Consider the following 15705-nt stretch of genomic DNA (forward strand, 5'->3'; position numbering starts at 1 on the left):
ACAGCAATAAGAGACTATCTACCAAATAACTAAGATCCAACAGAACATTTTGATATAATCCAGAACCAACCAATTTGTTAACGTTGATGAAAAAACCCTTTTAAGTCCTCGGATTCCTTAGGATTCATTCCATGATGCAACATGCTCTAATTCAATGATGGCTGGTGAGGGGGACGAGGGGCCATAGTTTTGCCCGGAATGGAACAGCATCTAACTCAGGGAAACCATGTATTTGATGTTTTTCCTACCGCGCCATTCGTTCCGTTCCAGCGATTTACTATGAGCTCGTCCTCTGATTTTAAAGTGCCACCAGCCACCACTGCTCTAATTGAAGAATATTAGACTTACTCTTTAGCCGTGTTGGATCCATCACAATCTTCGTGGGTTTACATCAGCCGTGACAGTCTGAATGGGAGAAGGGCTTTGTTTACTGTCACCCAAGACCTACTGGAGCTGGATAATGAAAACCCAAAGAGCAATTTGTGTGAAACATGACCAACATTCGTCTTGAGCAGCTGATCTAGAGGCAGTCTCTCCTGGCGACATCGCCGTGATTCATGTTTATGTATTTCTACAGAGCATTTCTTATCAACTGTTCTTTACAAAGTGCCCTGCGCTGCAGTCCCAAGGTCTCTCATGTTGGAGGAAAATAGGAACATTTTCAATACAACAATATAAATAACGTTGCAGAGAATATAAACATATGCCAATGCTGTCAACATGGTCTGTATGTTTAATGTATTGAATACTGCCTTGACACTCAATTGTATGACTGTCCACCATGGGTTTTTACATTGGATTCAAACTGAGTTGATAAAGACACATGTAAAACATTGCATTGCACTCCATTTCACACATCTACCAGGATTGTGCTAAGCACGATGCTTTTAGTCATATCTAATGAAAAATTCCAGGTAAATACAAACTAGAGTCCCATATTGAAAAATTTGTACAAAATGGAGAGCAAACAAACAATACTGTAGATCTAAATAGTGATTTTATTTCACCCCAAAAGTGCCATGCTGCGTAATTGTACTAATTGCATCTCTACATTTTCCTCAAACGACTCGCCAGTACCCCATGGAACGTTATAAAAAATGAAAATAAATAAAAAGCTTGACGTTGAAAAAAACGTGAACTTCTGTGAGAGAGTGCCGTGTGGTGTAGTAGCCAGTTGTGGAGAGGAAGAAGCGGTTTGTTCAGTGGCTAGTAGCTAGCTACCCTGGTGCCCCCGTCTGTCCTGTCACCCATAGTGGTGCCGTGTGGTGTAGTAGCCAGTTGTGGAGAGGAAGAAACGGTTTGTTCAGTGGCTAGTAGCTAGCTACCCTGGTGCCCCCATTCTGTCAGTCTGTCCTGTCACCCGTAGTGGGACGAACAGGATACCCCTGCTTTCCGCTCCACCATATAGGGAATGTCATTTATCTCACTGTAGTCAAAGAGGTTGTTGCGGGTCTATATATTTGTTGTATTTTTTACTTATTTATGTTGGAGGGATCATACTCAAATGAGCTTTGTGTTATTGTTGATGTCGTTGACGTTAATTGTTGTTATTGGGAATTTTTATTCTGATACCTGCTATTTTTGTTTTATTCGATTGAATATAAGGTTGTTGTCTGACGTTCCCTATATGATCCCTGGTCAAAAGTAGTGCACTATGGAAGGAATAGGGTGACATTTGAGATATAGCCTGTGTGTGTGGAGCAGCATGCCAATGACCACACCATATAAAGTCTTGTTAATGTTGGTTTTGTGTTCCGGTGCTCTAATGTTCAACCACGTATAGTAGGCTATACTGTATGTACAGAAATATCACACAACTATGCTCAGTCTTGATTGAATTCCAATGTAGACAAGCGTCAGGAGTAGCAGCACATTTGATCTCCTAACCAGAGCTCTTGTTGTCTGTCCATCAGTTGCAAGACCAAGGTCTACACGGACGATCTCCCCAACACCAGTATAGTGATTGTGTTCCACAACGAGGCGTGGAGCACCCTGCTCCGCACCGTCCACAGTGTCATCAACCGCTCGCCACGCCACCTACTGCAGGAGATCCTGCTGGTGGACGACGCCAGTGAGAGAGGTACTGTATTTATTTATTTATTTATTTTATTTTACCTTTATTTAACCAGGTAGGCAAGTTGAGAACAAGTTCTCATTTACAATTGCGACCTGGCCAAGGTAAAGCAAAGCAGTTCGACAGATAAAACGACACAGAGTTACACATGGAGTAAAAACAAACATACAGTCAATAATGCAGTATAAACAAGTCTATATACAATGTGAGCAAATGAGGTGAGAAGGGAGGTAAAGGCAAAAAAGGCCATGATGGCAAAGTAAATACAATATAGCAAGTTGTAGCTGGGTCCAGCCTAAACTTAAACCTTTCAGATGGGACGTTGAAACGGGTGTCCTGACTCTCTGTGGTCACTAAAAGATCCCATGGCATTTATCGTAAGAGTAGGGGTTTTAACTCTGGTGTTCTGGCTAAATTCTCAATCTGGCCCTCGTTATGGCCTCCTAATCATCTCCAGCTTCCAATTGGCTCATTCATCCCCCCTCCTCTTCTCTGTAACTATTCCACAGGTCATTGCTGTAAATGAGAACGTGTTCTCGGTCAACTTACCTAGTAAAATAAGGGTTAAATAAGTGTCAAATAAACCCATCAACTCACTAGCTTTACTGGGTTTAAAGGTGCAATCTAGGATTAGTTAATGTAGTTCTTAGTATTGGGTTATAATATAACCAAATAAGGAAGTTCTTCAGGAGTTTGAAGCATGTCCTCTCCTCTTCTGTCAGACTTCTTGGGAAAGAAGCTGGAGAACTATGGTCGGACCCTGGAGGTTCCCATGCGGGTCCTGCGGATGGAGCAGCGGACGGGGCTGATCCGGGCCAGGCTGAGAGGGGCTGCGGCTACACGGGGGCAGGTCATCACCTTCCTGGATGCCCACTGTGAGTGCACCACGGGCTGGCTGGAGCCTCTGCTGGCCAGGATCAAAGAGGACCGGTAAGGAGCTCAGTGTTATCACCACCCCTCAATGTAAATGGAACAGGCAGCAATGGAGAGACATGGCGGCGCTGATGCTTGTCACAAATCATCTCCGCGCTGTTCTGCTCTTGCTGCCTCAGTGGGATGCGATTTTCATCTGAAAACTGATCTGATGTTAAAGGGAAAATAATCAAAAGATGTATTTTTGATGTAAGCCGGCATGTTATAGAAGGGTCCAGACATTTCTTTGTGTGATTTGGCTTGGTTTTGAGAACTTTATCTGCAACATTATAATCCATGTTGGTCGAGTCGTGCTGTTTCCCCCCAAATCAGCTGTGCAGGCCAAGCGTGTCCCTACACGGACACAGCCCGCGCAGCATGGCTGGTGAAAGAAACGGCTTGTTCGGAATGACAAGATTTCATGTGAAGACCTACATCACTACACTGACAGCGTTTCTGTTTCTAAAAGGACGTATTTGGGTGTTTTTGGAGATTTTGTGAATGCATTTTGCACGCCCTGATACTGCACAACGAGCAATGAGAAAGTGACTGAGGTAAATTGGGGTACAGTATGTTTCTCAAAAGTAAGCCAAATCATTTTTAAAAAACGTGTCATGCAGCCATAGCTGAATGGGAGACGTTGCAGCTTGTTTTGTCACGACCCTGTCTAGTAGTACATACAGTGGAATGTGATTCCACGGAATAACTTAATGATGGCTATTTTAAGTGACAGCAGGGTTTAAAATCTATCTGGTATCTGTGGTAATTGTTATCCTGTAATGGTGGGGTAATTCTAATCCTGTTTCAGGATTGCACTTGCTTGTTCGGTGGGTGAAGGGTTCCTTCTACGGAAAAGGGAGACGTTGCAGGTGATGACTAAAGATGAATGCACCCCCTCCCCCATTATCTCTGAAAACTGGGGTCAGACATTCACCCATTTTGCCTCAGGTGCCAGGCAGAAATTCATATTACCAAGGAGATTATATTATAGAGCCATTACACCTTTATGCCCCCTGCATGTTTATTGATGTGTAAAAGGATGTGCAGGAGCATAAAAGTGCACGGAGACTGATTTGATTTAGACCAGGAAGTGAAGTGGATGCTGAGAGAGGGGGATGTGTCGAATGAATCGCCTGCAGCACACAGAGCCTCCCAAATGGCACCCTATTCCCTACGTCAGGGGTTATCAAAACTTTTGGGGCCCGGGGACCCCTTTTGTCATAGCAAATTCATCAGGGACCCCTTCATAATCAGAACAGAGCTCGAATGAGATTTAAAAAAAAATAGCTTACAAGGAGTTTTAGTATGACTTCGGCAGTGCATGGCACGAACGAACCAAGTCTCGGCCCTGAGAAGGAACATTTTAAAGGCCGCGTCTTGGCATTGGAGAGAAAATGTTGCCCTTTTCAAACTTATTTCCTGCAATTCAACACATTTTGTCATGGGGCAGAGAGAATTTTTGTTGTTGCAGCTTTAAAGATAATATCCTGCATTGACAGTGCATTTCTGTAAAAAAATATTGTAGATTAATACAATTTTATTGTATTACACCCTCTAAAAACTTATACCACATATCCCTTTGCCAAAATGTGTTTAATCTGTTGTCAGTACTATTCATTGAAAGAATGTAATGTAAACAGGGAAAAAACAACAATTAAAACATACTGTATATATATTTTGGGATCTGGCCGCAGACACCCTGCAGTACCTTATATTGGCCTTGTCAAAAGTAGTGCACTAGGAAATAGGGTGCCATTTGGGATGCAGATTTAGGGTTATCTATCACGTTTCAGGTAAGACCCAAATTTAGACTGTGTTGAAAGTAACAGTGTTTATTACATCAACAGGGGCAGGCAAACGAAAGGTCAAGACAGGCAGAGGTCGATAATCCAGAGTAGTTGGGCAAGGGTACAGGACGGCAGGCAGGCTCAGGGTCAGGTCAGGCAGAGGTCGGTAAACCAGAGTAGGGGCAAAGGCACAGGATGGCAGGCAGACTCAAGGTCAGGGGCCGGCAGAGTGGTCAGGCAGGCGGGCTCAGAGTCAGGACAGGCAACGGTCCAAACGAGGAGGGCGAGATAAAGAGAGACTGGGGAAAAGCAGGAGCTGAGACAAAACGCTGGTTATCTTTTCAAACAAGACTAACTGGCAACAGACAAACAGAGAACACATGTATAAATACACAAAGGATAATGGGGAAGATTGTCTCCACCCCCCTCCAGGTGTTGCCTATCACAAAGAAAGGTGAAACAGATCAGGGCGTGACAGTTATCCATACATTGCCATTGTCAACATAATCTACATGGATATTTTCAATTTCCTTTGACTGTAAGTAGCTTCTCACTAATGCAATATGTTACCTCTGGTCATTGTTATTAACCTAATGGATATGTTTATAATGCATATGGACCAGCCAATGATGAAATAATCTCATAATGAAGTCAGGAATAATGCCACCGCTGTAGAAATGCGTGGTCAGCAGTTAGTTCGCTACTTTCATTTTTTTCTCTGCGCTCACCTGAAGAAACAACGGTTAGGGGACCATTACCTTTGTAAATGATTTATTCATTTATTATTCATTGCTTGGATGCTGTTGGCTCTGCCAGCCAATCAGTTTAACATAATCAGATGTGGAATGTTATTAACGGAAATAACAAAGTTTTAGCGTTTAAGAGAACAAAGGGAATACATTTTGGAGAGTGCATAAGAGTTCTACAAAGGGCTTTCTTCCACTATTTCCTGTAAAACTAACTCTTCTGATTTCTCCATGGTTAGTCTCTCACTGTGTTTCTTGTTAAATGAAAGCCTTATGGTCTCCATGGTTGTTTAGGAGATCTGTGGTGTGTCCTATAATCGATGTGATCAGCGACGAGACGTTTGAATATATGGCAGGCTCAGACATGACCTATGGAGGATTTAACTGGAAGCTGAATTTCCGTTGGTATCCCGTGCCTCAGAGAGAGATGGACAGGCGCAAAGGGGACAGGACACTCCCTCTCAGGTGCACACAAGATACATACCTTCATCTGTGGCCGTGTTGAAATGCATTTCTTTGTACTGAAAGAATTTGTCTACGTCCCAAATGGCACCCTATTGACTTTATAGTGCACTACTTTTGTAAAAGTAGTGCACTACAGTATATAGGGATTCGGGTACCATTTGGGATGCATGCTTTGTTATCACAGTGCTGCCAAGCCAGGGGCTGGCGGATCAGAGTCAGCAAGGAGAGGACAGTAACATTAAAGAACAGTTTATTGAGAATCTCATCAGACAAAACAAATGTTAGCTCTAGCCTTGTCATTTCAGCTGAGAATAGGTTGTTTGAAATGCCTGGGAAGCTGCAGAGTTGACATCATTGATGTGGATTTCTTTAGAAGCCTTTTCTTCTGATAACTGCAGCTTCGATGGCTTTCATTTGCAGATAGAATTGGATTGCATTTCTGTCCATTTGTTTTTTGTTTTATTATTTGATACAGCAGCTATATTTGTAGTTTCATGTTGCAACTAGTTCCATTGTCAAACACGAAAATACTAAAGCAGGACTTAAATGGAGCCGGTGCTGCAAAATATTGACTAAGTTCTCCATCGATCATATTACATTGGGTCAGAGCAACAACATGGTGTTACGATGGTGTCACTCAATGCTTCATAAATCTGATTTCTATTATCGTTAAATGATAGGATTATCTCCAAGGCCTAGCTGTGTCTGTTTGCTTTTCTTTAGCAGAATGAAAATGGCAGAGAGTGGTTCAAACAATGAGAGTGGTTTTGCACTGAGATTGTCTGTTCCACGGCATCCATGTCTTTTAACTAGGCCAGTCGAGGTCAGGCTTGTTCGTGTGAAAGAGTAGTTTCCAAAGTGCCCATTCGTTTGATGAAAACATTTAAACAATTGTGCAGAAAGGTGATTTAATCATGCCTTGCTAATCAAAACATAGTTCCTCCCCCCAGAAATTATTATATTAATGTAATATTACTGTATGCCATAGATATTGATTATTTGCGAGCTGACATGTTTCTCACTGTAAGATACGTGTCTCTTGCAAGATGTATTTCTTTATCCACACTCATCATTTTTCTCCTACAGAACCCCTACCATGGCTGGAGGGTTATTCTCTATTGACCGGACATATTTTGAAGAAATAGGCACATACGATCCAGGGATGGACATTTGGGGCGGAGAGAACTTGGAGATGTCTTTCAGGGTGAGTGATTGATAAGAGGGCTGAGCTCTGCTTGGTTATTATGACAATGAAAGTGGCGTGTGTGTGTGTGTACTTGCATGCATGTTTGTGTGTGTGTATTGTGTATGTGTGTGTGACCTCTTGCTGTTGTGTGTGCAGATCTGGCAGTGTGGCGGCTCTCTGGAGATTATCACTTGTTCCCATGTGGGTCACGTGTTCCGAAAGGCCACCCCTTACAGCTTCCCTGGGGGCACGGGTCAAGTCATCAACAAGAACAACAGGCGATTGGCCGAGGTGTGGATGGACGGCTTCAAAGACTTCTTCTATATCATATCACCAGGTACGCTATCACGCCTCCATTTTAATCTGTTGTTGTCTCACAGCGGGTGGGAATACATATGGACTGGACTGGGAATGCAGACCTGGGTTCAAATAGTATTTGAAATATTTTTCAAACACTTAAGCTGGGTTTAAGCTGGAGTTTCTTGGCGCAATGGAACCAATAGAATTGTTGGAAAATGGTACACCCCACCCACCTGGGACTCCATGCAGACTAAAGCAAACGGTAAAGGGATTTAAAAGATTTAAAATAGTAGTTCAACACAGATCTGATGGAGTGGCAATGCCTATGGCCTCAGTGTAAATCGCTGAGTTCAAAGGATGTACTTTAAGTGTGGAATCAGTCCCTGCCTATCATGTTGGGTATAAGTGGCATGTGGGTAGTTGACGTGAGGCCCCTGTTTTTTGTCCATGATGGCAAACACAAATATAACTTAAATTCACTTAAATTGGCTAAAATTGTGATATAATAGTAAAATCTTTGAGTAAATTCATGCAGTTTATAATTTGTGTTCTTACGAACATCTTATTGTCCAGTGGTGTGACTGTCCCAGGTAAGGTTGTGGAACTTTGAACTTAAGTAATTTAATGAAAAATGAACAAAATTCCATTCGCCTACTCTTTTAGCTATAACACAGAAGTTTATTTCAAGAAACAATAGTCTATTCATGATATTTCCAAATAGTTCTGATTGATTACATGTTGTCCCTAAAAGCAATGTCCACTTGGTGTGACCTAATTCTGTGATTTAAACAACAAGCCAGCATTTGGGCACCATGGCACTGAAGTGGGTTCTCTTGAAATGAGCACATGGCCTGAACAGATTGTAAGTGTTATCAGATTTTTTTATCAATATATTGCACCTCTGCCATTGCCATAAAGGTGGTCAGTTTCTTAGTCCTTTGGTGTGATGCCTTTTGAATGTATACAGTATACAGTGTCTTCGGAAATGATTCAGATCCCTTGAAATTGTTCTACATTTTGTTACATTACAGCCTTATTCTAAAATTGATTAAATTGTTTTTTTTCGCCTCATCAATCTACACACAATACCCCATAATGACAAAGAAAAAACAGGTTTGTAGAACTTTTTGCAAATGTATTAAAAATGCAAAACTGAAATGTCATATTCACATAAGTTTTCAGACCCTTTACTCAGTACTTTGTTGAAGCAGAGATTACAGCTTGGAGTCTTGGATATAACGCTACAAGCTTGGCAAACCTGTATTTGTGGAGTTTCTCCCATTCCTTTCTGAATATCCTCTCAAGCTCTGTCAGGTTGGATGGGGAGCATTGCTGCACAGCTATTTTCAGGTCTCTCCAGAGATGTTTGATCGGTTTCAAGTCCGGGCTCTGGCTGGGCTACTCAAGGACATTCAGAGACTTGTCCCGATGCCACTCCTGCGTTGTCTTGGCTGTGTGCTTAGGGTCATTGTCCTGTTGGAAGGTGAACCTTCGCCCCAGTCTGAAGTCCTGAGCAGGTTTTCATCAAGGATCTCTCTGTACTTTGCTCCGTTCATCTTTGCCTCAATCCTGACTAGTCTCCCAGTCCCTGCCGCTGAAAAGCATCCCCACAGCATGATGCTGCCACCACCATTTTATTTTTATTTCACCTTTATTTAACCAGGTAGGCTAGTTGAGAACAAGTTCTCATTTGCAACTGTGACCTGGCCAAGATAAAGCATAGCAGTGTGAACAGACAACATAGAGTTACACATGGAGTAAACAATTAACAAGTCAATAACACAGTAGAGAAAAAAAGGGGGAGTCTATATACATTGTGTGCAAAAAGGCATGAGGAGGTAGGCGAATAATTACAATTTTGCAGATTAACACTGGAGTGATAAATTATCAGATGGTCATGTACAGGTAGAGATATTGGTGTGGTAAAGAGCAGAAAAGTAAATAAATAAAAACAGTATGGGGATGAGGTAGGTGAAAATGGGTGGGCTATTTACCAATAGACTATGTACAGCTGCAGCGATCGGTTAGCTGCTCAGATAGCAGATGTTTGAAGTTGGTGAGGGAGATAAAAGTCTCCAACTTCAGCGATTTTTGCAATTCGTTCCAGTCACAGGCAGCAGAGTACTGGAACGAAAGGCGGCCAAATGAGGTGTTGGCTTTAGGGATGATCAGTGAGATACACCTGCTGGAGCGCGTGCTACAGATGGGTGTTGCCATCGTGACCAGTGAACTGAGATAAGGCGGAGCTTTACCTAGCATGGACTTGTAGATGACCTGGAGCCAGTGGGTCTTGCGACGAATATGTAGCGAGGGCCAGCCGACTAGAGCATACAAGTCGCAGTGGTGGGTGGTATAAGGTGCTTTAGTGACAAAACGGATGGCACTGTGATAAACTGCATCCAGTTTGCTGAGTAGAGTGTTGGAAGCAATTTTGTAGATGACGTCGCCGAAGTCGAGGATCGGTAGGATAGTCAGTTTTACTAGGGTAAGTTTGGCGGCGTGAGTGAAGGAGGCTTTGTTGCGGAATAGAAAGCCGACTCTTGATTTGATTTTCGATTGGAGATGTTTGATATGAGTCTGGAAGGAGAGTTTACAGTCTAGCCAGACACCTAGGTACTTATAGATGTCCACATATTCAAGGTCGGAACCATCCAGGGTGGTGATGCTATTCGGGCATGCGGGTGCAGGCAGCGATCGGTTGAAAAGCATGCATTTGGTTTTACTAGCGTTTAAGAGCAGTTGGAGGCCACGGAAGGAGTGTTGTATGGCATTGAAGCTCGTTTGGAGGTTAGATAGCACAGTGTCCAAGGACGGGCCGGAAGTATATAGAATGGTGTCGTCTGCGTAGAGGTGGATGAGGGAATCGCCCGCAGCAAGAGCAACATCATTGATATATACAGAGAAAAGAGTCGGCCCGAGAATTTAACCCTGTGGCACCCCCATAGAGACTGCCAGAGGACCGGACAGCATGCCCTCCGATTTGACACACTGAACTCTGTCTGCAAAGTAATTGGTGAACCAGGCAAGGCAGTCATCCGAAAAACCGAGGCTACTGAGTCTGCCGATAAGAATATGGTGATTGACAGAGTCGAAAGCCTTGGCAAGGTCGATGAAGACGGCTGCACAGTACTGTCTTTTATCGATGGCGGTTATGATATCGTTTAGTACCTTGAGTGTGGCTGTGGTGCACCCGTGACCGGCTCGGAAACCAGATTGCACAGCGGAGAAGGTACGGTGGGATTCGAGATGGTCAGTGACCTGTTTGTTGACTTGGCTTTCAAAGACCTTAGATAGGCAGGGCAGGATGGATATAGGTCTGTAACAGTTTGGGTCCAGGGTGTCTCCCCCTTTGAAGAGGGGGATGACTGCGGCAGCTTTCCAATCCTTGGGGATCTCAGACGATATGAAAGAGAGGTTGAACAGGCTGGTAATAGGGGTTGCGACAATGGCGGCAGATAGTTTCAGGAATAGAGGGTCCAGATTGTCAAGCCCAGCTGATTTGTACGGGTCCAGGTTTTGCAGCTCTTTCAGAACATCTGCTATCTGGATTTTGGTAAAGGAGAGCCTGGAGAGGCTTGGGCGAGTAGCTGCGGGGGGGGCGGAGCTGTTGGCCGAGGTTGGAGTAGCCAGGCGGAAGGCATGGCCAGCCGTTGAGAAATGCTTGTTGAAGTTTTCGATAATCATGGATTTATCGGTGGTGACCGTGTTACCTAGCCTCAGTGCAGTGGGCAGCTGGGAGGAGGTGCTCTTGTTCTCCATGGACTTCACAGTGCCCCAGAACGTTTTGAAGTTGGAGCTACAGGATGCAAACTTCTGCCTGAAGAAGCTGGCCTTAGCTTTCCTGACTGACTGCGTGTATTGGTTCCTGACTTCCCTGAACAGTTGCATATCGCGGGGACTATTCGATGCTATTGCAGTCCGCCACAGGATGTTTTTGTGCTGGTCGAGGGCAGTCAGGTCTGGAGTGAACCAAGGGCTGTATCTGTTCTTAGTTCTGCATTTTTTTAACGGAGCATGCTTATCTAAAATGGTGAGGAAGTTCATTTTAAAGAATGACCAGGCATCCTCAACTGACGGGATGAGGTCAATGTCCTTCCAGGATACCCGGGCCAGGTCGATTAGAAAGGCCTGCTCCATGCTTCTCCATAGGTATGGTGCCAGGTTTCCTCCAGACGTGACGGCAGGCATTCAGGTCAAAGAGTTCAATCTTGGATACATCAGACCAGAGAACTTTGTTTCTCATGGTCTGAGATTCTTTAGGTGCCTTTTGGCAAACTGTAAGCAGGCTGTCATGTGCCTTTTACTGAGGAGTGGCTTCTGTCTAGCCATTCTACCATAAAGGCCTGATTTGGTGGAGTGCTGAAGAGATTGTTGTCCTTCTGGGATGTTCTCCCATATCCACAGAGGAACTCTAGAGCTCTGTCAGAGTGACCATCGGGTTCTTGGTCACCTCCCTGACCAAGGCCCTTCTCCCCCGATTGATCAGTTTGGCCAGGCGGCCAGCTCTAGGAAGAGTCTTTACAAATTTCTTCCATTTAAGAATGATGGAGGCCACTGTGTACTTGGGGACCTTCAATGCTGCAGACATTGATATCCCTGCCTCAACACAATCCTATCTCGGAGTTCTACGTACAATTCCTTTGACCTCATGGCTTGTGGGAACTTATATAGACAGGTGTGTGCCTTTCCAAATCATGTCTAATAAATTTAATTTACCACAGGTGGACTCCAGTCAAGTTGTAGAAACATCTCAAGGATGATCAATGGAAACAGGATGCGCCTGAGCTCAATTTCGAGTCTCATAGCAAAGGGTCTGAATACTTATGTAAATAAGGTATTTCTGTAGATTTATTTTATACATTTGCAAAAAATTAAAAATTTTGCTGAGATTGCTGAGAAAAAAAATCATGTTAAATCAATTTTAGAATAAGGCTGTAACGTAACAGAATGTGGAAAAGTCAAGGGGTCTGAATATTTTCAGAAGGCACTGTTTATCCATATATTTTTTTATAAAGTACAAAAAGCAATGAAAACATGTTGTGGGGACATCATATAGGTTTACTGTTCACAATAAGGCCCACATTGGACCATACTGCCTGAGATTTCCAACGGTGTGACAGATTTTTTCCCTTGGTATGACATGAAGATGTGTCACACCAGAGGAAATAGCTGTCATTGCAGGGGACATAAGCCATTAATAAACATACAGTACCAGTCAAAAGTTTGGACACACCTACTCATTCAAAGGGTTCTTCTTTCTTTTTTACTCTTTTCTACATTAAATTATAGCGAAGACATATCTGTGAAATAACATACATGGTACCATGTAGTAACCAAAACAATTGTTAAACGAATGAAAATATATTTGAGATTCTTCAGAATAGCCACTCATTTCCTTGATGACAGCTTTGTACACTCTTTGCATTCTCTCAACCAGCTTCACCTGGAATGCTTTCACAACAGTCTTGAAGGAATTTCCACACATGCTGAGCACTTCCTTCCCTCTGCGGTCCAACTCATCCCAAACCATCTCAATTGGGTTGATGTGGAGGTCATCTGATGCATGACCAGGTCATCTGATGCAGCACTCCATCACTCTCCTTTTGATCAAATAGCCCTTACACAGTCTGGAGGTGTGTTGGGTTATTGTCCTGTTGAAAAACAAATGATGGTCCCGCTAAGCGCAAAACAAAATGGAATGGCGTATCGCCACAGAATGCTGTGGTAGCCATGCTACCACAAGTGTGCCTTGAATTCTAAATAAATCACCAACAGTGTCACAAGCAAAGCACCATCACACCTCATGGTGGGAACCACACATGCAGCGATCATCTGTTCACCTACTCTCTCACAAAGACATGGCGGTTAGAACCAAAAATCTCAAATTTGGACCAAATGACAGATTTCCATAGGTCTAATGTCCATTGCTCGTGTTTCTTGGCCCAAGCAAGTCTCTTCTTATTATTTTTCTCCTTTAGTTGTAGTTTCTTTGCAGCAATTTGACCACAAAGGCCTGATTCACACAGTGTCCTCTGAACAGCTGATGTTGAGATGTGTCTGTTACTTGAACTCTGTGAAGCTGGTAACTCTAATGAACTTATCCTCTGCAGCAGAGGTAACTCTGGGTCTTACTTTCCTGTGGTGGTCCTCATGAGAGCCGTTTCATAAGAGTGCTTGATGGTTTTTGCGACTGCACTTGAAGAAATGTTCAAAGTTATTGTAATAATTTGGATTGACTGACCTTCGTGTCTTAAAGTAATGATGGACTGTCGTTTCTCTTTGCTTATTTGAGCTGTTCGTGCCATAATATGGACTTGGTCTTTTACCAAATAGGGCTGTCTTCTGTATACCACCCCTAGCTTGTCACAACCCAACTGATCGGCTCAAACACATTAAGAAGGAAAGAAATTCCACAAATTAACAAGGCACACCTGTTAATTGAAATGCATTCCAGGTGACTACCTCATAAAGCTGGTTCAGAGAACGCCAAGAGTGTGCAAAGCTGTCATAAAGGGTGGCTAAAATGAAGAATCTCAAATATAAAATATAGTTTGATTTGTTTAACACTTTTTTGGTTACTACATGATTCTATACGTGTTATTTCATAGTGTTGATGTTTTCACTATTATTCTACAATGTAGAAATCATAAAAATAAAGAAAAACCCTTGAATGAGTAGGTGTGTCCAAACTTTTTTCTGGTACTGTATATAATGACCTTTTTTGACCTATTTTTCATGAAGTAACACTGAATTAGACTATTTGTATCCTCTTGCAATTTTGATACTTTTAAGTGATTCTGAGTGCAATATTTATGTATTCATTCTCCCACGCCTGGTTTCTCACTCTCATCATGTGAACATTGTTCTGGAGACCTCTGGGTCTGTCTCTGCCCTCTAGGGAGGGTCTAGTTAATTTACCTGGCCTAGTGACGATGCAGACACATATTGGCGGCTGGCTGTGGTGCTCCCATTCCTGGTTCTCACTCCCTGCATTAGACCATCCATCCCCTTAGTCCCTCTGTCTGTCCTAACAGTTTCACTCCTCCTGACTGATGGGCATACGTGATCCATCCTAGGAGGGCCCCCATTAGCTGAGCCTCTTTTGGAGACTGCCCCCCCCCCTGCTCTACCTGGCTGATCCTACCATATTCTTGTCCCAAATTTTAAGCCATACTAGTCTTAGTACACATGGTCGATGCAGTGAAACTGTGAATGGCTCATTAAATCCAGTTATGGTTTCATGAATCGCTCCAGTGTTACATGGATAACTGTGGCAATTCTAGTGCTAAAATATGCCAACAAGTCCCGACTTTTGGGCACACGTGCATTTATCAGACTCAAAACCCATACAGGTGCTCCGGACCGTGGCACTGGTGTCTCATTCGAATGTCTGCCCTATCATCTTTGGCTTGTAGTTTCTGTGCCTACCATGGGTAACGGAGAATCAGAATTTGATTTCCGGAGAGTCTGAGTCTGAGAAACGGCTACCACATACAAGGAAGGCAGCAGGCACACAAATGATCAACTCCCGATTCGCGGAGGTAGTGATGTAAAATTCTGTATTTAACTTTTATTTAACTAGGCAAGTCAGTTAAGAACAAATTCTTATTTGTTATTTATTTGCCTACCAAAAGGCAAAGGGCCTCCTGCTGGGACGGGGGTTGGGATAAAACAAAAAGATAATACAGGACACTTGAAGTCCGTGTAATTAAAACTAGTACACTTAAAATCCTTTAGTTCTATACATCAGCAAAGGATCCTCATTAATGTTAAGAAGCATTTTTAGTCAGAAACTTCTGAAAGTGTCCCATTGATTATGTTTTAACAGTAAAATGTGACTGTCTGTTGTGTATTATCCATCGGCGTGACATAATGTCCTATGGGGTGACGCCAACAAATGCAAGGTTTATTTAGCTTTAGTGAAGTTGCTGTGAATCATACCCAAAATATAATAGCGAGACACTTAGTTATCATCATTATACAAGGAAATTGTATTTCATTTGAAATGCAAGAATATGATCGATGATTTTTAAAGACATATGTCTCTAAATAAATGAGTCAAAATATTTTTCTTGTTTATTTTGGAATCATTAAACCTTTATAATATTAACATGAATGGTAATGTCACACCAGCAGGCAAATTCAAGGCACTAATACATGAAATGGTTCATTAAATTGGATATGAACTCAAAATTGAAAGTGGCCATTTAACATTTTGAGTTGTTTAGACATAGT

General features: G+C 42.8%; 1 protein-coding gene across 2 annotated transcripts in view; it reads left to right on the plus strand.

Moving 5' to 3' along the window:
* LOC109870999 (polypeptide N-acetylgalactosaminyltransferase 13) overlaps positions 1-15705 on the plus strand; it is an 81450-nt gene that overhangs the window by 27962 nt on the left and 37783 nt on the right. For both annotated transcript variants that reach the window (XM_031805896.1, XM_020461739.2), the window contains 5 exons: positions 1914-2080; positions 2797-3004; positions 5814-5984; positions 7071-7188; positions 7327-7507. In XM_031805896.1, coding sequence (XP_031661756.1) covers positions 1914-2080; positions 2797-3004; positions 5814-5984; positions 7071-7188; positions 7327-7507 — 845 coding nt within the window. The remainder of the gene's footprint in view (positions 1-1913; positions 2081-2796; positions 3005-5813; positions 5985-7070; positions 7189-7326; positions 7508-15705) is intronic.

Source organism: Oncorhynchus kisutch, linkage group LG26 (assembly GCF_002021735.2).
Source record: "Oncorhynchus kisutch isolate 150728-3 linkage group LG26, Okis_V2, whole genome shotgun sequence".
Lineage (NCBI taxonomy): Eukaryota > Metazoa > Chordata > Actinopteri > Salmoniformes > Salmonidae > Oncorhynchus > Oncorhynchus kisutch.